This window comes from Mastigoproctus giganteus, chromosome 2 (assembly GCF_048544385.1).
Source record: "Mastigoproctus giganteus isolate SK-2022 chromosome 2, ASM4854438v1, whole genome shotgun sequence".
NCBI lineage: Eukaryota > Metazoa > Arthropoda > Arachnida > Uropygi > Thelyphonidae > Mastigoproctus > Mastigoproctus giganteus.
The window spans coordinates 108,167,385-108,192,481 of NC_143576.1; the positions used below are offsets into that span (position 1 = coordinate 108,167,385).

At 36.1% G+C, this 25,097-nt stretch overlaps 1 protein-coding gene across 1 annotated transcript in view; it reads right to left on the bottom strand.

Annotated features, from left to right (window-relative positions):
- Positions 1 to 25,097, bottom strand: part of LOC150089487 (transient receptor potential cation channel subfamily M member-like 2) — a 933,932-nt gene that overhangs the window by 6,483 nt on the left and 902,352 nt on the right. Inside the window, exon 30 of the mRNA XM_090390003.1 lies at positions 15,296 to 15,400. Within this exon, the coding sequence (XP_090246129.1) occupies positions 15,296 to 15,400 (105 nt within the window). The remainder of the gene's footprint in view (positions 1 to 15,295; positions 15,401 to 25,097) is intronic.

The following is a 25,097-nucleotide window of genomic DNA, read 5'->3' on the forward strand; positions in this document are numbered from 1 at the left end:
CATTTGGAGGGAATGGTGTGATTTTTTTTGGCTGATACTGCATAAGCTCATACACTTGCTTTCTTGCATCACATGCCACTACTACTATTACTACAACTGCATTATATAAAGTGTTCCATTTGTGCCTGTCCCTCCATGAACCTACCTAACCTCAACTTAAATCAAGGGCTACCTGTAATTTGCCCTTCCTTGCAAGATCAGACCTGATACTGCCAAATTAGATGCACGCATTTGTTGGTACCACTTGAAAAGTTTTGTTTCAAACTTCTTGTGTTTTGCACCACAAATTCGTTTCCTGTTGTTCATCACTGCTCTAGTGTCATGCACTTCAAGTCTTTTTCAGTATTGTAGATAAAGGGATGTTGTATTCCTTTGCAATATCCATTTTGCTTCTTTCCATCCTATCAACCTCTTGTATAATTTTTAGTTTAATTTCCAGGCTTAATTCCATCCGTTTACATTTTGTCAACAAAACACTGCTAGATAAAATTTAATATAAACAAATTTTAAATTAATTTGAAGACACAAGTTCCAAAAAAGACATGATCTCAGATAAAATGGCACAAAAAATAGATTGCTGTATATGGTAGCTAAAGACTCTTTGAACTGGGGTAACAATTGCAACTGATCTTATTCCCGTGGAGAGTGAGGGAGTGCATGTAAACAACTTAGAAAAACTTTGTATTCTTTTGTTAATTTAACAGCTCATCCTTCAGAAAGATGTTTTTCAGAGTGCACTTGATGTTGTAGCTGCCATAAACTGCTTTTATTTACACAAAATTAATTTTTAACAAGTCAGTGCTCTGGCTCCCTACTTCAGGAAGTAGGGAGCCAGGTGGCCAGAGGCAATAAGAGGGGCAATAATCGGATAGCTCTGTCAAGATTTGTATTAAACATACAAAATAACAATATTTATTTCTCATGGGGTGAAAAAGAACTTTTTAACATATTAAACGAATATATTTATATAGAAAAGCCTATCCTTTCACAGGGGAATGGTATGTGCTTCATATAAATGAGTACTTTGTATAAAACAAGTTTTTATACAAAGTAAATACAGAGTAAAAACGAGATTTTACTGTATCTCATATTATGACTACCTCATGAGTTACCATGCATTGCATTACCTCGAATAAGTATCACTTCACTAGTAGAGAAGACTATTGTCTGTGCCCACTAAGAATAAGTGGGCACCACCACCCAGACTGATCTGTTTCAAGGCTTGTTGGCCTATCTTCGGTGGGTGGGCAAGTACACCCTGGTGCTGCAATCATGCCAAACCAGTTGTGAAGTTAATTCCACAATACAAGATATATTTATAGCATATTTTAAGCTCATATCTTACATGCCTTGTGCATTTGTATTTTAATATAGTATTATTTTGTACACCTTTTGGCATCTCTCGTAAATTGCATGGGAGTTTTGATATTTCTGCCTTTTCTTGCAAAATCAGACCTGATATTGGCAAATTAGATGCACACATTTGTTGGTACCACTTGAAATGTTTTGTTTCAAGCTCCTTGTGTATTGCACCAGGAATTTGTTTCCTGTTTTTTTTTTTTTTTTTTTATCGCTGCTCCAGTATTACGCACTTCTTCATGTCTGTTTCAATTTTTCAGTATTGTAGATGGATGTTGTATTCTTTTGCAATATCTGTTTTGATTCATTCCATTCTATCAGAGGTGCCTCTGTAGCCAGGTGGGAAGGAGCAGAAGTGTGTAGTACACACTTCTTGATTAGACCGGGGTTCGAGCCCGTCACCACCAAATACGGAGGATGCAGAAAGGTCAGGGAATGACCACCGCATATCCCGGAGCAATATGGCTTTAGTTGCTAATGCTCCTAAAAACCTAATAACAAAACAAACAAACCATTCTATCAGCTTCTTGTATAATTTTCAGTTTAATTTTGTCTGTTTACATTTTGTCTCCATAACACTGCTAGATGAGATTTAATATAAACAAAGTTTAAATTAATTTAAAGACATCGTCATCTGTCATTGTTCTGCTGCTCCATGGGTTGATGTAAGAAGCCTTGCAAACATGTCCTGTCCATGTACATCTCTCTGTCATTGATTTCACTCCAGTTTCCTCCTCTCTTAATGACGTTGGTCTTTATCATGACCTGCCACCTCCTTCTTGGTCTCCCCCTTGGTCTTTTATCCTTTAATTGTAAATCAAACATTCTTCTTGGCAAACGTTTATTGTTCATCCTTTTGACATGTCCGAACCATCTCAAGTGGGACCTTTCATTCCTACTCTGGAGCTTTTCTACCTCAATTCTCTGTCTAATCACATCATTCCTGATTTTCATGCATCTTGTTTTTCTAGCTGTGCTCTTCACAAACATCATTACTGCCCCCTGCATTCTGGTTTCATCCTTATTCCTCATAGTCCAAGTTTCAGATGCATATCGTTGTTGATGTTAGAAAACCTCCTATGTGACCTAAAATGTGTTCTTGACATTTTGTTATCACTGGATTCAGAATTTTCAGACATTTTCCAACATAGGAAGTATTCATCATGTTATGCAGCAAAACAAATTCTCAATCCAGTGATAACAAAATGTCAAGAACACATTTTGGGTCACATAGGAGGTTTTCTAACATCAATGACGATATGTCATAATTGGTACATAGTAGGCCTGGTATATAGCCGTCTAACACTTCGGTGGTATGTTCCTGCTCAAAACCAGATGTCTTGTCTGTCTATATAAATTCCCTCCAGCTTGTATCCTTCTGCTTATTTCTTTGTCTATCTCTCCAGTCTTTATGGTGATGCTTCCTAGATTGAAGTTGTTAACCATTTTTAGCACTTTCCCTTCCATTGTAATGTATCTGTCTGGCTTGCGACTCCTCTTTAGAACCATTACTTTTCTCCTGGCTGAAAACCAGTCCAAATTCTTTGGGCATACTAGTCCACACATCAACTTGCTGTTGCACTTGTTCCCTGCTCTCTCTCCCCACATACAGAGGTCATCTGCAAAAGCATCACTTTCATCTGATCTTGTCCAAGTTGTTCTGCCACTCCACATTGCACATCATTCACGACGGCTACGAATAGTAGTGGTAACAAGACACCTCCTTGTCTCAAAACTCTGTCAACCCAACCACGGCATTGGTGTATATTTTCAATTCTCTTCACATGACGTTCCTCTATTCCCAAATTTCTCAAAACTTCCCACACTTTCTCACTCTTCATGGCATCAAGCGCTTTATTTATGCCTAAAAACTCCATCCATAGTTCTTTGTCATGTTCATAATATTTTTGCATTAGTTGCCTATTGGAAAAAATATTTTCCCTCAAGAAAATTAGATCCACTGTCGATCTGCCAGGCCCAAAAGCAACACCTGATCTTCAGCCATCTGGTTTTCAATCATTCCTCTTATCTTCTGCTCCGAAACTCTCTCATGCAGCTTGCTCACATGTGATATCAGTGTCATGACTCTATAACTGGAACATTTCTTCCTGTTTCCCCTCTTGAACAAACGGGATGATCAAGCCTTCTTTCCAGTCCTTCAGCACGTGTCTTTCATTCCAGATCTTTCGAAACAGTCTGTATGGCTACTCTATCCCTACCTCGCCTGTAGCCTTTAGCATCTCTCCATTTATCTCATCTATAGCTGATCGGGCTAGCCGGGTGGGTAATTTTTGCCAGGCAGGCACTCGGGCTAGCCGGGTGCCTGCCTGCCTGCAACCCAAAGGTTGCAGGTTCGAATCCCGCCTCGGGCTTACTTCAGAGTAGAAAATGCAAAAACTTTGGGAGGAGCATTATGGTCACAGAAGCCGATGTGCCAACAACTAACAAAAAAAAAAAAAAAAAAAATCTCATCTATACCACCAAATTTACCTGTCTTGGTGTATTTCCATGCTTGCATCACATCACTCCACTTCAGGTCTGTCTGGTCTTTCTCTGTGATCAACCTGCCTTTGTCCCTTTCGTTGACTGTCCTGCACATTCAACAGATTGCCAAAATACTTCTTTCATGTTTCTCTTATCTTTTCATCCTTGGTTATTAGATTTTCATTCTCGTCAGTCAGGTATTTGTTCTGCTCACCATCTCCTCTCCTATTCTTGACCATGCCATACAGTATCTTTTTATTACCATTGATAGATAGTTGTAGAGTTTCACTCCATTCTTCCAACCACAGTCCTCTCTCCACGTTGACTATCCTCTTGGCCCCTCTCTCTCTCTTTTCACAGTTTTATATCTCTTTATTCTCCTCACTTCTGTGTTGAAGATCCCAAATGCATTATTTTTTATTTATATTTTTTTTACATCCACCATGGGGTTTCTTTCCATCTCCTTTTTCCTGTCTTTCCGCATACCTGATCTGTCAGTCCTACTATATAGTTGCTGAATGCTTTCCATTCAAAGTCCATGCCACCATCTTAGGTACAACCTTCCTGAACTGTTCTCTGAACATCGCCCTTTTTCCTCTTCTTTTAATTTCCACACCTGTAGTTTTCTTTCTCTTGTTATTTTGATCCTCTTCAATTTAGGAATCTTATTACTCCAACAACTAACCTGTGATCACTGCCCAGGGAGACACTCAGAATGACCTTTATATAGACTAGTTTTCTCTGTCGCTTCTTATCCACTAGTATATAGTCGATGAGGGATTCCTGTTGACTGTCCCATCTGTGTCTTGTCACTTTGACTTGTCCTCTTTTTAAATCAGGTGACCAAGCTGTCACTTTGACTTGTACTATGGCCAAGCTGTTCCATAAGCAGAAATCCAACAACCTCTCAACATCATCATTCCTAGGTCCCCATCCATGTGGATCCATGATGTTTTCAAGGTCTTGTTTCTCCATTCTGACTTTTGCATTCAGTTCACCCACGATGACTGTATCTCTGCCTGTGATGGTCTCAAACTCCGGCTACTCCATTTCTTTGCAACCAGCTTGCATTGCTTAGCATTGTACTATCTTCAATGTTTCATTGCCATTCATTTGCAGTTTAATTGACATGAGTAACCTTTCCTTCATCCTTTGATCTATAATGATGGCTACATCTTTCCTCGCTACATCACCTCTAGACCAATAGAGGTAGTATCCTCCTCTTAACTCTCTACACCCATTTCCTTTCCATTTTGATTCACTCAGTCCTAGTATATTTATTTTTCTGTCCATTAATATGTCCACACTCCTCAATTTTTCCCAACAATGTCGTATACTGAGTGTGGTTAGTTTAACATTGGTTGTCCTGCTTGGTGACGATTGTGCATCAGGCTTGTGGCTGTCGTAGATATCACCACTAAGATGGGGTGTGTCACATCCGGGGTTATTATATTTTATTCTGAGACTTCTCTTACTGTTGAAGGCAATAAATCTAACCTGCCGATCTACCAAACCTGTTGCAGCTGCATAGGTATGGTAGCTTTTATTTAATGATGGAGCTTCCTTGCCTGTCACAGTGCTGGATATATAGTTTTTCTGTGTGTAACCACATTACCCTTCCTCAAACCACAATTTAAAGACACAAGTTCCAAAAAAGACATCAGCTCAGATAAAACGGCATAAAAAATAGATTATACTATTGCAGCAAAAGACTCTTTGAACTGGTATAGCAAATGCAGCTGATCTTAATTCTGTGGAGAGTGAGGGAGTGTATGTAAACAACTCAGAAAAATTGTTTTTATTCTTTTGTTAATTTAACAGCTCATCCTTCACAATGATGCTTTTCAGGGTGCACTTATGTTGTGGCTGCCATAAACTAGTTTTGTTTACACAAAAGTTAATTCTAACAGGGGCACACATCTGGTGAGTATGGGCTTGGCACACCCAGGGTCCAGAGCTGGATATCATCATTCTTCTCTTTCTTGGTGATTCCTTTCTACTTCTCTCTCTCTCTCAGGGTAACTCTGGAATTTTTTTTGGCACCATATGGCTAATAATAAAAGTCAGTGCCACCCTTTGGGAAGCAGGGAACTGGGTGGCTAGGGACAATAATCAGAAAACTATGCCAAGATTTGTATTAAAATACAAAATAACAATATTTATTTCTCACAGGGTGAAAATGAACTTTGTAATGCATATTAACTGAATTTTGTAATAAATGAATATATTTACATAGAAAACATATATTTACATTTCACAGGGGAATGGTATATGCTTAATATAAACGAGTAATTTGTATAAACCGAGTTCGTATTAACGAGATTTTACTGTATTATTGTTTTTTATTTAACTATACAATACAGTACTTTCCTGGGCTGACATTCATACACACACACATATCATTGTTATTAAATATTAGAATAACATTGTAAAGTTTATTTGCATACACTTAAAAAATCAAGGCCATTTCAATACACAACTGTCCTATAATTAGCTTACAATAGTAAGCTAGTTATAGCTTACTGATATAATGTTTAACACAAAAAATCATCACCATATATATAACTAGGGGGCTCCACCCCCCCTGCTTGCTATGCTCGCCCATCCACATGGATGTATGATGGAATAAGTCAAATCTTTTCCACATAAAAAAGACACCTGTCGAAACGCACTGATTGATATCTAATCAGAAAATGACCTATTTAATTTTTTACCTGTGCATTTGCAGTGACGTAATTGCCCCTCACACTTGTATCATGTGACCTACATCCCTCTTCTCCCATTGGCTACCCCACTCCCCACCACGCAGCATTATCAAGGTTGAATAAATATCACTATGTAATTATTTACCTGCATTTACATAGGTCACTTAGGAAAAGGCCTTTTGCTTCTGGTTTCATAATGCATGAGGAATATTACTTCATCCGAAAGAGCAGGACTAAAATATTTACAAATATACAAAGTATATCAGGTTCCTTCATCTAAACATTAGAATGGAACAACATGATGCCGGGAGGGAGGAAGAGAGAGTGAAGCATGTGCACATGCTTCACTCTGCATAATTTAATGTTCCATTGTAACGTTTTTTGTATATTACTGGCAGCTGGGGAACAGATCCCATCGTCCCAGTATAGTTAGAGGTGTGATTGTAAATATTTTAGTATTTTGTAAATATTTGTATAGTTTTTATTGTACTGTATAATAATAACATACTAACATTATAATGCACTGATCGAATTACAATCAGGAAAGGACCTATGTAATTATTTACTGCACATTTTTAGTGACAATTTCCCCACCCTCTTTTCCCATTGGCCTGAATAAGTGACGTAACTGCCCCGTGCTCTTCTCCTATTGGCTTGAATAAATATCACTAGGAGCAAAACGTTTTTAATGTATAGAGAGATATCACAATATTTGTAATATTATTAATTATAATATTATAATAAATTATATTATAATAAAATAATTACAATAATACATATATTAGTAAAATAATAAGAGGAGTTTACCTCAATATAGTGCGTAGAACACTTCCGTATGATACCCTCCAGAAATTAAAACGGAAAAAACGAAAAAATCGACAACTTACCGGTATATTAGAGTAAAATATAAACAATTTAACACAATTCAAAACAATTAAAAATCAAATTAACGCAATTAAAAGAATCTAACGAAAATATTTTTGAATATTTTCATTAGAGTCTTTTAATTGCGTTAATTTGATTTTTAATTGTTTTGAATTGTGTTAAATTGTTTATATTTTACTCTAATATACCGGTAAGTTGTCGATTTTTTCGTTTTTTCCGTTTTAATTTCTGGAGGGTATCATACGGAAGTGTTCTACGCACTATATTGAGGTAAACTCCTCTTATTATTTTACTAATATTATTATCAACGTAGAATATATTGAGTAGTACAGCTCTGATTCATACTATCTAATAATACATATAATATTTGTATCTTCACAATATGTGCACTTTAGACTATTTTTATTCAACATTATATCTGCTGAAATTCATATAACTTTCACAAAGTTTAACCCTACCTTATATTACACTGTGTCTTACATTATCATCCATTAGACTACCTTTCAAAACTAAACAAATTTACGAAATTCCCTGAAGTACTGTTTATGCAAAATTAGCTTACTAACATTATCCTTTGTAAGACCATCTTATCCAAATTAAACCTCAGAGCTCAATAATTCGAACATTCAAACAAAGTATGTGAACTAGACTCTGTCCACAATGGCATGTCACCTTTTACCAAATTAAAGTATTTCAACTTTTCATTGAGATCATAATCAGTTATCAAATGCACACCACAGCCTCTTCTTATGACCAACAGAATGAATCTGTAAGTTTTTCTAACCGGATCTGCTTGATCCCAACAATCCTGCCACAATCTGAAGGTGCTTTCTGCTGTTTTATTCTTAGTTATCCTTGTGGATAGTCTATGCTCCAACTCTCCTAACTCTATTCACATTAGTGTTGTCATGATTTGTTTCCTCACAGCATATTCCAGATTCATTTTAACCACTAACAAACCTGCTGGAATCTTTCTAGATAAAACACGAAGAGCATCATTTAACAAAGTTCTGTTTGCCTTAGTGATGCTCAATTGGGCTGGTCTTTATGCAGCTAATATCTGCCTCCTTACTGCAACTTTGGGATTCTTGCTCAGATTACACACCTGAGGGGGCATAAATTCAAATTGGGAAAAGACAATTATAGAATAGACGAGTGGAAATTTGCTTTTAGCCAGCAGGTGGTTGATCGCTGAAACAAACTTCCATCTGTCGTTGTAGAAGTTGATAACATAAATTCGTGGAAGAAGTGAGCAAATTGGATGGGTGAAGTGGGAAGTGTTTTTTTTTTTTTTTTTTTTGCTGATGCTATATTTCTTGCATCATATGCCTCTAGCCTCTATTAATGCTAATTTTACCAGTTCTGTGTCCTTATGCTTCTGCCACATAAATTGTAATGGGAACAATACATTAACTACTCCTAAGTATTTCACTGTCCTAGAATATGCCAGAGTGATTCCTTCTCACTTTATTTTGGGTGTCTCCTTTCACTCAGCTTACCTTTGAGCAACATGCACTTGGACTTTGATATTGAGATTTACAAGTTAATTTTTCACACCCCACTCCTGAACAACAGTGAGCATAAATTTTAACTTTGTTTCTAGCTGACACATTTATTAATATCAGAACTTGCCTCTACTGATATTAATAAATCTAGCATATGTAATAGCTTTTTTTAGGCTAGACAAGGTCCACAACAACCCATCCATCATATTCCAAAAAGTAGAACTGAAATCAATCCTTGAGGACATCCTTTTTTCACAACCATCTCGATCTGTGCAAATCTTGTCTAAACTGTGACTTCTGTTTGAAAAGTAATCCTTACAATCTTGTACACATTCATAGAACTGTGCATTATTTGTAATTGACTCAAAACGCAGACTACCATAAGGTACAAAAGCTAACTTGAAGTCAGTAAACAATTCCATAACATACAAAGAATTAGCTTCATCCACTGTCTACATTAATCCACATAGGGCATCTTTCATTGATCTGCCTGGTACAAAACCAAATTGCATTTTAGACATCAGACCTTGATCTTGGTACCTTTCCTTCAGTCTTTTAATTACCAATCCCTCACATAATTTACCCAAAACCAGGGCTTTTTTCCTGCTGGAACAGCATTCCGGAAGTTAAAATGAATTAAAATTTAAAAATATTTATTATATTAAAAAAATTATTTATTATTACCATTGGTGCATTGTGTATCGGTGGAAAGTTAAGACAGATGCACAGCTTGACTTTGTGACTCATCTATTGAAGCATTTGCCATCACTCACAACATGATGAATTGCAGATGGGAAACCACAACTTCGGACCGCATTTACAAAGCTGGATAGTCTAAGAAGATTCTTTCCAGCAAACACAATAAAGCTATTTAATAAACTAAATATCAATCCTGAAAAACTCTGCACAACAAAATCATACAGAAATAAAGATACAGATGTAAGAAAACATGAACAGCATTCTTTACTTCCAGAGGGTAGCTGGCAGGCAGCAGGCAGCAGGAATCCCGGTCTCACCTAGAAACATACCTCTTACCTTCACTATACTCCCACAGAAGAAACAGACTTACCTTCACTATACTCCCACAGAAATAAACGTGCTGGAAACAGTAAAAATGAACTTTTACATTTTCATTCTGTATTATATTGAATGTTGTCGTAACTGAAGTTACGTTGCAGCATGTTATATTCTATATGCTGTTCTGCTGTGACTATCTGTGCTAATGTAAATATGGTAATATTATGTTTTAAAAGCAGCAGCATTAAGTTTTACTCGTTTATACTTATTAAGTAGCGTAAGCCTTAAGCAGATTACAAGTTATTACATGTATTGTATAATTCTGATAATAAGTACTACATGTGTTCTATATAATGTTATTTTCTGTAATGGCTGTAACCGGGTGTTTCCTAGGAGAAATAAAAGATATTAATAATTAAAACACTTAATGAAACCATGGCTTATTCGGAGTCGTCACGTAGCTATAGACATAAACAGCAAAAAAAAAAAAAAATTGTAAATAAGAAATATGATAATATGCTGCTTTAACTGTGAAAATCTTTATATAAAACAAATAAATAATAGGTATTAAATTAGTTTTGTCCAATTTACTGTATTTTGTAATTGAAATGTTAAATTAGCACTTATGGCTTCATTATTTAAAATCATCACTCTAGAATGAGAATGCATACATTTATTGTGTAAGTGCGATATCATTGAATTAAGAAGTAACAAAGAAGCAAGAGTGTATGGTGAGCGGCAACAGTAACAAGTAGCCAAAATGATAAAAGAATTTTTTTTTCTTGAGATCACAGAGAAAAAAAAATATATATATACATTCCAAACTAACTATTTAAGACCATTTAAAAACCCTCCAAATTTAAAAATTTGACACATTTTGGCAATGATTTTCAAAAAAAAATTTTCTGGGAAGACCCCCCCCCCTCCAGACCCCTGTTTTTCTAGAGGGACTTCCTCAACTTTCGGATAGTTTATATTTTACAAAAAAAAAACCCTACCTACAACTGACAACACTGCAATTAGTCTATATGAACCAATATCATTTTCAGCTTGACCAGCATCTTTCTTAAAAATCTTCAGCATGTTTACATATTACAAAATCAACCTTCTTTCAGACATTCATTAATAACTGACCTCAAAGCTTGTATTCTTATCCTAAAAATCCTTATCACTACTTTCACTGACTTGACTGCATCAACCAGTTCACTGCACTATATCCCTTTCACTCAGAATTTCATCATGAGTGAAAGAGAATTCAGCATTCTCTGTCCTTACTAGTGCCTCCGTAGCCAGGTGAGGAGCAGCAGTGCGTAGCACACGCTTCTTGATTAGACCAGGGTTCAAGCCTGTCACCACCAAATACGGAGGATGCGGAAAGGTCAGGAATGACCACCGCAAAAACCCGGAGCAATATGGCCTTAGTTGCTAATGCTCCTAAAAACCAAATAACAAACAAACTGTCCTTACTTTCCTATGATAGTCATCTTTTAATTCTCAGAACCCACCCTCAAAACAAATTGTCCAAGGTCCTTTCGATTGTGTCATATCAACCAATAGTTTTGTCTACTTGAATATCAACTACTGCATGTGCTACTTGATCTCTTTCATCTCATCCATGATAATCTTATAAACAGAATTCCAATGGGTCTGCTCCTTCTGTACAAAATCCTGCCACACTTTATTTTTACTTTTAGCTATTAGTCCATTATATTGTTTGCTAATGCTGCTGTAATTCACTTTTATACAAAGAAGCTTCTACTAGCATTCCTAGCTTACAAAACCATTGAGGTGGTCTTCTAGCAACCTATACTTTTTTTTTTTTAATTAGAGTACAATTTTGGCTCCACCATGTAACAAGTTGGTCACTATGTTTAATTATTTTATTTTCATAAAAACTCTGGAGACCTCGTGCAATATATTTTTAAGAATTTCTACTCTCCCATCTGCAATCATATTATGCCACTCATTGTCTCACCTTACTTTTTCCATCAAACATTCCCCAACTCAGTTTTTAATGAATATCTATTTATGTCCATCAATACATTATTACCACACACACACACAAAATCATATGTAATCAACTTTTGATCACTGGTAGTCCTGTGATATTCCAGTTAAATATTACATTCCTCACTGAATCTATAGTGACTCAGTAGTTCTCTATAGTTCAAATACAGGAGAGTTATCTATAGGTGACTCTCCTGTATTTGAACAGTTAGTCAGGATACTCCCTGGATAATTTAAAATAACGAGTTCCTTTTTACAGATAATCTTCCAATTCCTTCCGCTTTTCATTCAATTCATTACTACCCAACAATGGTGATCAAGCATTGGCATCCAACCCGATCAACAGTCATTTGAATTTCAACTGATCACAAATCTTATAAAGATAACTTATGTCAGAGTAATTTCCTCACTAAATTGACAATATACACTTACACAATATGTTTGTTCAAAATCACCTATAAATTCTACACAGATGCTGTGAGTAGTACAGAGAGAGAGTCAGCCTGTATCACTATGAAGTTCTTATTGTGAACCACAGCCACCACATTCCCATTATATTGTGCAGCTCTCCCCTAAAAGAAAATGTCTTACTCTCCTTTGAAAACATATGGTTTTCTTGAAGAATCAGTATATAAACCAAAATCCTTTCTTCAGAAACCTTAACCAGTTGCAGAGATACCACTTTTTATCTCTTCTCCCCATTCATTTGAACAAAACTCGCTCTGTCAGTTCTTACATTACTATCTCTACACAAACGTGTAAAATATGTTATCTTTTGAGTTTCAAGGTCTGTGTTATGGAAAATGCTTAAGTGCTATTTTCTGACTTTGATCCCTGAGGGAGAAAAAAAATATTTTCTGATCCCTGAGGGAGAAAAAAAAAAAGAAAGAAAGAAAAATCGTTAAACGTTTAATGTAAAATTAAATTAAAATATATAAAGATTTTGCACAATATTTTTGTAAATAATATACATACAATTGTGCTATGCATATTATGACTTTATCTTAAGAAAAATGCATGCAGTAATCACTTATTTTCTTCTGCACCTTCTTCCGGCTGATAATTTTGTTTTCAACATTTGTTTGGAGTGAAGAAACCATTGAAAGTCCTTCAGTATCTTCTTCAGTGGCAAAAAACATTTTTAAACGATTGATTTGTATGAGTGCTTCTTCTATTTTCATCGGTGGTTCGTCGTTCCTCCTTCCATTTCTTCATCCTCATGAGGAACTTCTTGAAAAATATTGATGATAATGTCGTTGATATCTAGAGCACCATCTTCTGTAGTGAGGTTTGAGTCTATATCTTTGTAGCCAGGGTCACTTGTAGCGGAAGTATCGTACATTATCAATAGATGTTGAAGTTCTTGTTCTTCTTGATGCTCCACATTGCTGTTTACAACTTCAATTTTTGCATTTGAGAAGCCAGACTTTACAAAACAGTTCACGACAGTTTGTTTTCTAATTGCGTTTACTGAAGAGGAAATCCATTGAATCGCATCTAGGATGCTGATTTTCTTTGCAAGGTCACTCGCACATGTTACATCGTTTGTGTTTGCAATGAGATGTCTTAAAACACGTTTTCTGTAGTGAAGTTTAAAATTTTTTATTATCCCTTGATCCAAGGGCTGACACTCTGCAGATGTGTTTGGTGGCAGAAAAATGATTTGAATGTTGGACAATTCAATGTGCGGGTTGAGATCCAGCATTATCCAAGAAAATAATAATTTTTCTGTTTTGACGAATCATGTTTTGGTTAAAGTGACTTATCCATTCGCTCGTGATATCTCGTGTCATCCACGCTTTTTTATTAGACTTCCAGTCAACATCCAAAAGATTCAACTTTATGCCCTTGAAACAATGAGGATTTTGTGGGTTTCCTATAACAAGAGGTTGTTCAAAGTCTCCCAGCATATTTGTACACAATAGTACAGTCAAGCATTCCTTAGAAATTTTTCCGCCCTGGCACTTTTCGTTTTTTAGACTCATTGTTTTTTCAGGAAGAGCTTTAAAAAAACAACCCTGTTTTGTCACAGTTGTAAATATCCTTAGCTTCAAAATCACGACATAAATCTTCCAATTTGACGGTCCACTCTGTTACAACCCCAGTATCAACAGATCCACCTTCACCACTTACGGTTTTCCAAGAAATTTTATGCCGAGTTTTGAACTTGTCTAGCCATCCCACAGAAGCTTTGAACTCATTTACTCCCATAGATTTCGCAACCTCCAAAGCCTTTTCCCTAATAATAGGCCCATTAATGGGAATGTTTTTAGCACATGCGCGACAAATTTGAAGTCCAACAGTTTTCGGGAATGATTTTTGAACCTGATCATTTCTGTGTTGCCAAAATTGTTTGGGCAGTTCATTTTTTTTCTTTAGGATGTTGCTTACCTGCGTCTTCCCGATTTTGAATTTTGTAGCGAGATTGCAGACACTATTTTTTTGCCGATCATACGCATTAATGAGTTCGACTTTATCTTTTAAAGTTAAATGTTTACGAGAAGACATTGTGCACTTCTCACGACACTGAACAAAACTGAAAACTGAAACTGAAAAGATGAAAGGCCGACCATATTCCCCCCCCCTGCACACACCGAATTCATCAGAAGTTTTACACGTGCCTTAAAATTCTTGAAAAAGGGTTTAGAACCGCGACATAAACCTTGATAAAATTCAGAGAATCGGAAATAGAAAATAAACACACGATTGAGGCAATATGTGGAAGAAACGTTCCTAGAAAATGGGCCGTGAACTCGCCCACTGTCCGTTATGGGGAGATCAAATTAAGTGCTAATCTAAACGAAACAGTGCAGATTGCCTGTCCGCATCCGTTACAGAGAATGTCCGCTAGACAGAAGCTGCAAACACGTTAAAACCAATGGAGGTGAGTTGGGGAATTTGAAAATGTCTGTTGTAGAGAGGTGTCCGTTAGGAGAAGTTTCACTGGATATAAAAACTTTCAGACTCAACTACCCATGGATATGAATTATTACAATAATTGGCTGGCTAAAAGAAAACTTTCTATGATCTAGTCTAAATCTCCTCCATAATTTTAATTTATGGTCTCTAATTCTAGAATCATTTATTTGCTTATTTTACTATCATTTATTTATTTTAAATCTCAATCATCTATTCCCCTCTAAAGTGCCCAGTTGCCAGGCTTTTGTAGCCCATGTATTAGAAATCTTTCCTCATATTGGTATCCCTCTTCAGATATCGCTGTGTGTTGCTTGTCTTTCAAGAAGCTCAATGCTTTTTACATCAATGTATCATCTTTTTATAGTCTTTATATTATACTAAAGTCACAAATAATGTTAATGATTCCAAACTTACATTAATTACTTGTTCAGGAGTTGTCCAAGTGAGAGTACTTCCATCTTGCAATTTAACAAAAATGGATTGGATAACATTATATCTATGCTCATCAGGTACAAACCCCTAAAAACATAATTTATACTTTTAAAAAAGGTATTCATTTCACAAAGCTATTGAGGTATATTTTCATAAAAGTTAAAACTGAGTAAATAAAAACTACTTACAGACAACTTAAATTTCCTTTCACTTGGATAATATTACCACTCGTCATCTGGAGGATACTAAATTTATATTAAAAGCACAAAGATGGTGTTTTTAATATGTGTTTTATAAATCATCAAGTTTCCAACAAAAGCTTATTATTTCAGTATTCACCTCTGAGATCCGTGATTTGGGTTTAAAAGTCATGAAAAGCAAAAGTAAAGGTGAAGGAGTAAATATATTAAATTAAACAAGAACACGTTCTGAGGAAGAAGGTGCCCTACCTTCCCTCTGGTTGTCGTCTATAAAAGAAAACTGCATAAAAAGGGGTAGGATGGAGTGTCAGAAACCATGAGCCTAAACATAAGACTTTTGATGTTGTCATCATCAGTTGGTTATATGATAAAAACAGAAGGTAGTCATTTATAGTAACTTTAACTCCTGGGATGCATTACGTTAAACACATGGAAATTTGAGATGTGTCTGGTGCCATATTGGTGAAAGGCTTGCTGGCAATTTAGGATTTCATGTGACATATTCTGTCAAAACCATTCTGTAGCAAGGGCTTCACACTGGGATATTTTGTAATTAGAATTTTACTTGATTAAGTGATTGCAGAGACTATTAATGGATTGTGATTAAAAGATTGTGCATGCTGACTGAGTTCGGTACCAGACTAGTTAGATTTTAAATTATTATAGTGATAACTATGGGGCTTTGCCCCTGCTTTTTTTGATAAAACAAAATAAAATACTTAGAAGCTTCTTTTGACTCTGTGTGTGTGTGTCACTTCCTCAGCTATGAATACATAAATACATTACTATATCTATATAATATTGGTGTAGATAGACAACTCTTAAAGAAAAACTACAATCGTAGTGGGAAAGCCATCATTTCATCTGTATCTCATATTGTGCTCATCCTTTACAACAAGTTACCATGTATTGCACTACCTCAAATAAGTAATGCTTCACTAATAGAGAAGACTACTGTTGCTTATTCTCAGTGGACGCCACCACCCAGATGGCACTGTTTCAAAGCCAGTTGGCTTTTGATCAGTGGCCTTTCACACTACGATAACAGTTTTTCTTTAAGAGTTGTTTGTGGTGTATCTACACTGATATTATATAGATATTTTGTTTTTAGGAGCATTAGCAACTAAGGCCATATTGCTCTGGGGATATGGGCGCCTCCGTAGCCAGGTGGGAAGGAGCAGCAGTGCGTAGCACACGCTTCTTGATTAGACCGGGGTTCGAGCCCATCACCACCAAATGCGGAGGATGCGGAAAGGTCAGGGAATGACCACCACATATCCCGGAGCAATATGGCCTTAGTTGCTAATGCTCCTAAAAACCAAAACAACAACAACTGGGGATATGCGGTGGTCATTCTCTGACCTTTCTGCATCCTCCGTATTTGGTGGTCATGGGCTCGAACCCCGGTCTAATCACGTGCTACACACTGCTGCTCCTGCCCACCTGGCTACGGAGGCACCTTATATAGATATAGAATCTTAAACTCTTAAAATATTATGCCTTGTTGCACTTAGTTTATTTAAATAAATATGTTATATATGTAAATCAAGAATGGTACTGCGTGGCCATGTTAGATAAACATAGCACGTGACCATGCTTAAACAGGTTTGTTTTACCACAGTAAAACAAGCTTCTGTTACGTATTTTAGTATTTGTTATGTATTACCACATAACCTGCATCTCTTTCTCTTCTTCCATTGGCTGAATAAATATCATTAGGAGCAAAATTATTTTAATGTATAGAAAGATATGCTCGTGTCCGCTATCCTGGATGATCCATATTTAGTGGTAGTGTGTAACAGGAATTACAGTTTGGTTGGCATTTAATAAGATATATTGTTTATGTCGCTGATAGTATTTGTCTTTTTAAAATTGCTAAAGAAGGTTCCTAGTTTATTGTATAAGGAAAAGACTAGTGTGATGTTCGTGCCTGTAACTTCACAAAGTTGTCATGCAAATTGGTTATGGTATATGGGAGTGTAACTTTGGTGTACTGTGCATAATTATAATCAATCCTATTAATGTGAGGATTATTCATTTCATTTCTTACAGCTAATACAGTATTTTGGATTAACTGTTTGTGGTATTTTCTAGCTCATAGCCAGAAACTTTCATAAAGTTTTTGTTAAATATTGTAATTCTGCTGTTATCTTTCTGTGAATAACTTTATTTAATAGCATTGTGGATCGGGTTTTATAATACAGATTTTTTTTTTTTTTTTTGTACTATAAAGGTGGTGAGAATAAACGTGTAAAAATTTTCCTATATACTAGTGTCCTGAGTTTGTTATCGGATTTATATATGGTTAAGTTTAAAAAGTTGATGCTATGATTTTCCTCTAGTTCTAAGGTATATTTTAATTTACTGTATACAGAATGCAACTTGTGTAAAAGTTTGTTAATAATAGACTTATTGCCAATTAACAATGTGATCTGCATATCGGATCGATAACTTGAAAGGTGAGTACTGAAATAATAAACTTTTCCTTGAAATTTAACAAGTAAATCGACATTACTTCAAGCCCTATCTGTATAATTATATAAGTTTTTTATAAATTTAAAATAAAGTTACTTAACACACACACACACACACAGAATTTCACTTTAATGGACTATACAGGGTATGGCTTACTTGCTAAATCTGACTGTTAAACTCAAAAGAAATGCATACAGTGTTTGAAGTTGTCAGAATATTATGAAAAAGTAATGGATTATAAAATAAAAAACACTACACATTGTAATACTGAATTTTATTACAGAAGGGCTTGAAATTTTCTGCATTGTATAAATGTCTGGAAATTTACAAAAGCTTGTTTAGAGTCTGAGGATCTCTTATATACCCCTGCTGATGATTTAAATAACTACTGTTGACCCTATTGATGACTCTGCAGGCTAATTAAAGGTGATGATGAAATCCTGTCTCCTTAGCACTCTGCTTTATTGTGAGAATATTTTAACTGATGGCAAATACCATCAAATTATGTTGTCTGGTTCAGTGGATGCTGTCTGTTGTTTCTGAAGTCTGTTAAATCAAGGCTTTACTATATAAATTCCTTTAATTAAAAAAAAAAAAAAAAAATCTATGTGCATTTCCTGGTACAAACACTTTGAGAGGTATACAAAACAAAAATAATTTAAAACATCATTTATGTTAATCATTAGGTACATAGTGTCACTCCAACATAAGTGATGCTGAATTTGAATATGGCAGTACAATGTATACAGGTAGGACAGACAAGACAGGAGAGATGAAGGGTTATGCTCTTAGTTAAGAAGCATATTAAATCTAAGGCAGTGCATCCAGTTGACATGGGTGACGAGTACAATGTTGAGTCAGGTTGGTGTGATATAAACATTGGAAAAACAAAATTGAGAGTATGAGAGTGTTATAGGCCTAACAACTGTGATGAGTATACCAACCAAACAGCTATACAGAGATATAGTGGGCCAGTACATCAGAATGTCTTTTAATAGGGAATTTTAACTTTACAGATGTTGACTGGGATTTGTGGGTTGGACACCAGAAAGACTTTTGTGAATTTCTTGGATGGCTGTTTTGTACAGCAGCATGTTAGAGAGGAAACAAGAGGAAGCAATATTCTGGATCTGGTTATCAGCAGTGATTCTTCATGAATTAAGAATCTGCAAGTAAAGACCCGCTGGGTGGCAGCAATGTCAGTGTACTAATGTGCAGATTAATTAAAGGCATAATTACTGTCAATGGTAAAGGGAAAGGCTTTTACTTTCGTAAGGGTGACTACAGTGGCCACAGTCAGTTTTTAAATTCTGTGCAGTGGGACCAACTGATTATGATAACAACAGCAAATCAAATTCTAAATGGGAAATATTCAGAGAAGTAATCAATGAATCTACTAGGCTAAGCTTTTCATACCAATGAAGAAATACTGTTCAAGGCTTAGACTAAATGGATGTCAGATGGACTATTGAGACATGTGGTGAACAAGAAAAGTGCATGGGATGTGCATATAAATTATCAGGTGATACAGAAGCCTATGGTAGATATAAATTAGTCTGTAATCAAGTCACAAAGGAGGCTAGGCAAGCTAAGGCAGATTTGACATTCTCCTGCAATATTTTCTTGATGGTATGTGTGCGTTCGTGGCTTCTGTGATTTTTGCTTTGGAGGTGGTTTTCCCTAATTGGGATGTATTTGCCCTCCCTCAGCAACCAAATTCATAGATACCATATAGTGCCATAAACTGTCAAAGGTCTCCTCTTCTGAAGTTGCAACCAATGTCTTTACCTTTTAACTGCTGTAAGGTTTCTGCTTTCTTCATCTTCCAGCTGATGACTGCATGATTACTTACTGACAATTCACTTCATTTTTTAATTAAAAAAGTTAGTTTATTTGTGTTTATTTAATGTAAGTTGAATTTTTTCCACATCATAGTATCCGATCAAATTGGTCAGACAAGACTTCCCCTTAACAAACCCATGCTGTCTGAACTATAACTAAAGTCTTGTCTACATGATCCTGCAGTGCTTCTTTGACCAGTGCCTCTGTTAATTTTCCCGAACAGAAGTTAAACTAAGAAGTCTGTAATTACTTGTGTCACCCTCTAAACCTCTTTCAGATTGGTCCACTTGATAATGATGGTTCAACATGTGTTGAATAATCAATATCAAGTGGACCAATCTGATTCATTCCCTTCATTCTAGAATTTACATAAATAAAGAACTCTTTGCTGTTTTTCTTTACATCCTTTGCTAAAGATTTCTCGTAATCTGCCTTTTCCTGCCTAAAGTCGTCCTTTGTGACTTGATTACAGACCAGCTTATATCTACCATAGGATTCTGTGTCACCTGTTAGTTTATATGTATCCCATGCATTTTTTCTTCTCTGCCACGTCTTATTAGTTCATCTGACATCCATTTAGGCCTAAACCTTGAACAGTATTTCTTAGTTGGGACAAAAAGCTTAGTAACTTCCTTCAATGCTTCCCATTTAGAATTTGCTGTTGGTAACATTGTCAGTTGGTCCCAGTGTATAGAATTCAGAAACTGTCTCAGACCACCGTAGCGTAGTCACCTTTATGAAAGCAAAAACCCTTCCCATTACTCCTGATGGTAGTTGCCTGGGGGGGAGGCTTAGATGGGAACAAGTATTCTGTGTGTTATCAGACACTCAGTCTAAAACACTGATGGATCCGATATCTTTCTATTTCAGATGAATTAGGAGAAGTCTGGTTGGCCTGCCTCCCTAAAATTCACTCGTGCATATCTTCTGGGCTTACCTTCTCAATGGTAAGCCCTGTTACATCACTTTGATGGCAATGAACATGTAGAGTGGTTCTCTTCAAGGTGCCTGGTCAGAGTGAAGAGGAAAAGACCAAATCCTCCAGCACATGGCAGCATGATTAAACAAATGGCCCTCATTCCCGCAGCTTTCACTCCTCCTCTTACGGCAGCGAGAGGATCAGTGTGGAAGCAGAGGGTACTAAGAATGTCTTGGTACGATCAGGCTGCCATGCACAGAAACTGAACTTGCCTGTTACAACATAAGATCACCCATCAGTGAAGATAGGATATTAGAGCTGGAAAAGGAATTAGAAAATGTAAATTGGAATATCATCGGTGTGGCTGAAACAAGAAGAAGAAATTAATCGCTTATAAGTTTATCAAGTGGAAATCTTCTGTACACCAATGGAAACAGCAAAAGAAACAAAGGTGGAGTTGGCTTTCTACTCCATAAAGATATAAAAAACAACATTTTGGAATTCAAAAGTATTCACCAAGGGTGTCGAATACTACTCAGGATTTCTAAGAGGTACAAGATTAAGGTTATAATGATTTATGCACCAACATCGAGCTATGATGATGAAGAGGCTGAACAAATGTACACTGAAATTGATATTCTTCTAGATGAGCATAAAACCCACTACACTATCATTATGGAAGAATTCAATGCTAAGGTTGGAAAGAGACAAAACAGCACAGAAAGAGGAATTATAGTAAATTTTGGAATTGGTGAAAGAAATGAAAGAGGTGAAAGACATGGAATTTGCAGAATTTTCTGTTAAACCTTTTTCAAGAAAAAGGTTTAACAGAAAGTGGACAAGGAAGAGCCCAAATGGATTAAGAATTAATGAAATCGACTTCATCCTCACTAACAGAAGATATATCCTGAATGATGTTACTGTCTTGAATAAAGTAAATGTTGGAAGTGATCACAAAATGGTAAGATGCACATAGATGTAAGAAAAGAAAGGTAAAACTGACTCAAGTAAATGAGTCAGTTTTAGCTTTCTTTCAATTTGAAACAACAGAAGAGGAGAAAAAGCAGTATGTACCGGAGCTTAAGAACACGTTTGAGCTTCTGCAGACTGTTCAGGACCAAGATATCGACGAGGAATACTATAACCTTCTGAAAGTGATAAAGCCCAAGAAATCTATAGGTAAAAAGATATACAAAGAAGAAAAAAATTAGTCAAGAAACACTTGTCATGATGAACCAAAGACGACAAATGAAGAGCAGGATAAACACTGACAGGGAGAACATTGAGTATACAGAGTTATGCAAGGCCATTAGAAACAGACAGAGAGGACATAAGAAGATTTAACACAAGAAAAGTAAAACAAGCATTAAGGGAAAAGAAAAGGACTTAAATCAACAGCCATGAGCAGTAATACAGAAAGACAAAAGATGTGTACTTATAAATAGCATAGAAAGCATAATTCAAATAGCAGGAGACTACTAAAGAGAATTATACAAGGAGTGAGGGAATGATGCCAGCAGTGGGGAAGATGGATCACAAATTATTAACACATGCAACATACCCAATATCCTTCCTATTGAGGTAGACCATGCATTGAAGAAAGTGGAGAATCAGAAAACTTTACAGTAACTTCACCAGAAGATGAAGTTACTGTAGAGTTGTTAAAATTGGGAGGAAGAGACATGACACAGAAACTGGCAAGGCTCTTCACAAAATGCATTAGAAAAGGTGAGATGCCTAAGCAGTGGAATAATGCAATAATAGTTTTGCTGCATAAGAAAGGAGATAAATCAGAAATTGGAAATTATAGACCAATTAACTTGTTATCCCACACCTACAAGTTGTTCACAAGGGTCATTACTAATAGATTAGAAACAATACTTGATGAGAATCAGCCGAAAGATCAAGATGGCTTATGACAGGATTCTCAACTATTGATCACCTTCACATAATATTAGAGCTAATGAAGAAAGAAAATGAATATAAACACCATTATGCTTGACATTTGTGGATTATGAACAGGCATTTGACTCCATACAGCATAAGGCAATGTTTCGGGCACTCGAAAGACAAGGCATAGATACCCCATATATTATGATTTTGAAGAAAATATATGAGAATGCTACCTCTTTCATTAGACTAGACAAAGACAGTAGCAAATTTAAAATTGAGAAAGGAATTCAACAAGGAGACACAATATCACTGAAGTTGTTTACTGCTGCCTTTGAGGAAGCTTTCAAAAGATTATATTGGTCACAGAAAGGAGCTAATGTGAATGGAGAGTACCTAAACAATTTATAGATGACATACCACCCATGCACCTGTGGAACCACTTGAGCCGTGAACCTGCAATTTAAGGATGTGTTACAATTAAAAATTTACTGTTTAGAAAGGAGGTGGATGCTTCTGAAAGCTTGGGAATCCGGTATTTTAAGTCTTCTAAAGTATTTTATTTTAACGTATTTTAACATAATATATTTTAACATATTTTAATGTTTTATAATGTGTTTATTGCACTTATTTTAATTTATATTTATATTTTTATTGTAAATATTTTAATAAATATCTATGTTATTTATTAAATATTTATTTTGCAGCATTAAATTATTATTTTAATCCAACATGGTTGGTGTATCAATTTAATTGCTTAGGTGGGTCGGAAAACTGCTAGATTGGGGGGATACAAGGACTAATAGATTAACAGTAGCCACTGGCAGAGGTGAAAGTGATTCTTGCACTGCTTCTATTGGAATGAGCCGCAGCCTGGAAAATAAGATGCAGGATATTTCAGAGACTGCTGGGAATCATTGGGGTACAAGTAAACACATGGGTTGTGTTAGGGTAGCTAAGAAAAAGAACAGGTGCATGTATACTTGCATGTAAACCACTGCTAGGAGTTTAATAAATAAATATGATGAATTTGAGGTATTGCTCAAAACATCAAAGGCAGATATTGTGGGGATTTCAGAGACGTGGTGTCACACAGATATAAGGAATGCAGAACTGGAATTTGAGGAGTACAATGTCTACAGAAGGGATAGACAGGATAGGAAGGGAGGAGGGGTTATGCTATTAGTTAAGAAATACATAAAATCCAAGGAAGTGAAGCCAGTCGACATTGCTGGACAGAGCAGTGTTGAGTCAGTTTGGTGTGACATAAGCATTGGGAGATCAAAATTGAGAGTAGGAGTGTGCTATAGGCCTAATGATTCTGATGAGTATAATAAGAAACTGTACAGGGAAATTGAGTGGGCCCGTACATCAGAGAGTCTTATAATGGGGGATTTTAATTTCCCAGATACTGACTGGAATTTGGGGGCTGGTCACTCACACACTAGCAAGGCTTTTGTGGATTTATTGGATGATTGTTTTCTACATCAGCATGTTCGGGAGGCAACTAGAGGAAGTAATACTCTTGATTTGATTATCAGTAGTGATTCTTCATGCATTAAGAATCTGCAGGTAAATGAACCACTAGGTGGCAGTGATCACAGTGTGCTGAAGTGGGATTTACTCAAAGAGGTAACTACCATTAGGGGTAAAGGGAAGGGTTATTGCTTTCGTAAAGGCGACTATGATGGACTGAGACAGTATTTAAATTCTATACAGTGGGACCAACTGATAATGTTACCAACAGCAAATTCAAAATGGGAAGCATTCAAAGAACTTATCTTGGAAGCTACTAGGCTTTACATACCAACTAAGAAACACTGTTCAAGGTTTAGCCCTAAGTGGATGTCAGATGAACTAATGAGACATAGGGCAGAGAAGAAAAATGCATGGGATACATACAAATTAACACGTGACACAGAAGCCTATGATAGATACAAGTTGATCTGTAACCAAGTTACAAAGGAGGTTAGGCAGGCGAAGGCAGACTACGAGAAATCTTTGGCAAGGGATGCAAAGAAAAACAGCAAAGAGTTCTTTACTTATGTAAACTCTAGAAGGAAGGGGATGAATCAGATTGGTCCACTTGATATCGATGGGTCAACTGTTGATGATCCTGCTCAGGTAGCTAACAAACTAAATGAATATTTTGCATCGACATTCACACATGAGGAGTTATTCAGCGAGGGGAATGCCAGAGGTGAATTCAACTCTGACAGTAAGCTAGAGAATATTGTAATAACTGAGAGTAAAATAAATACAAGAAAGGCACCTGGGGTGGTGGGACCTATCCAGTTATATTAAAGGAGGCAGCAATGGAAGTAAGCAAACCCTTAGCCATAATTATGAGAGCTTCCTTGTACTCAGGGGAAGTACCCATGGACTGGAGATGTGCAAATGTAACCCCAATTCATAATGGAGGATCAAAGGGCAACACAAGTAATTATAGACCTGTTAG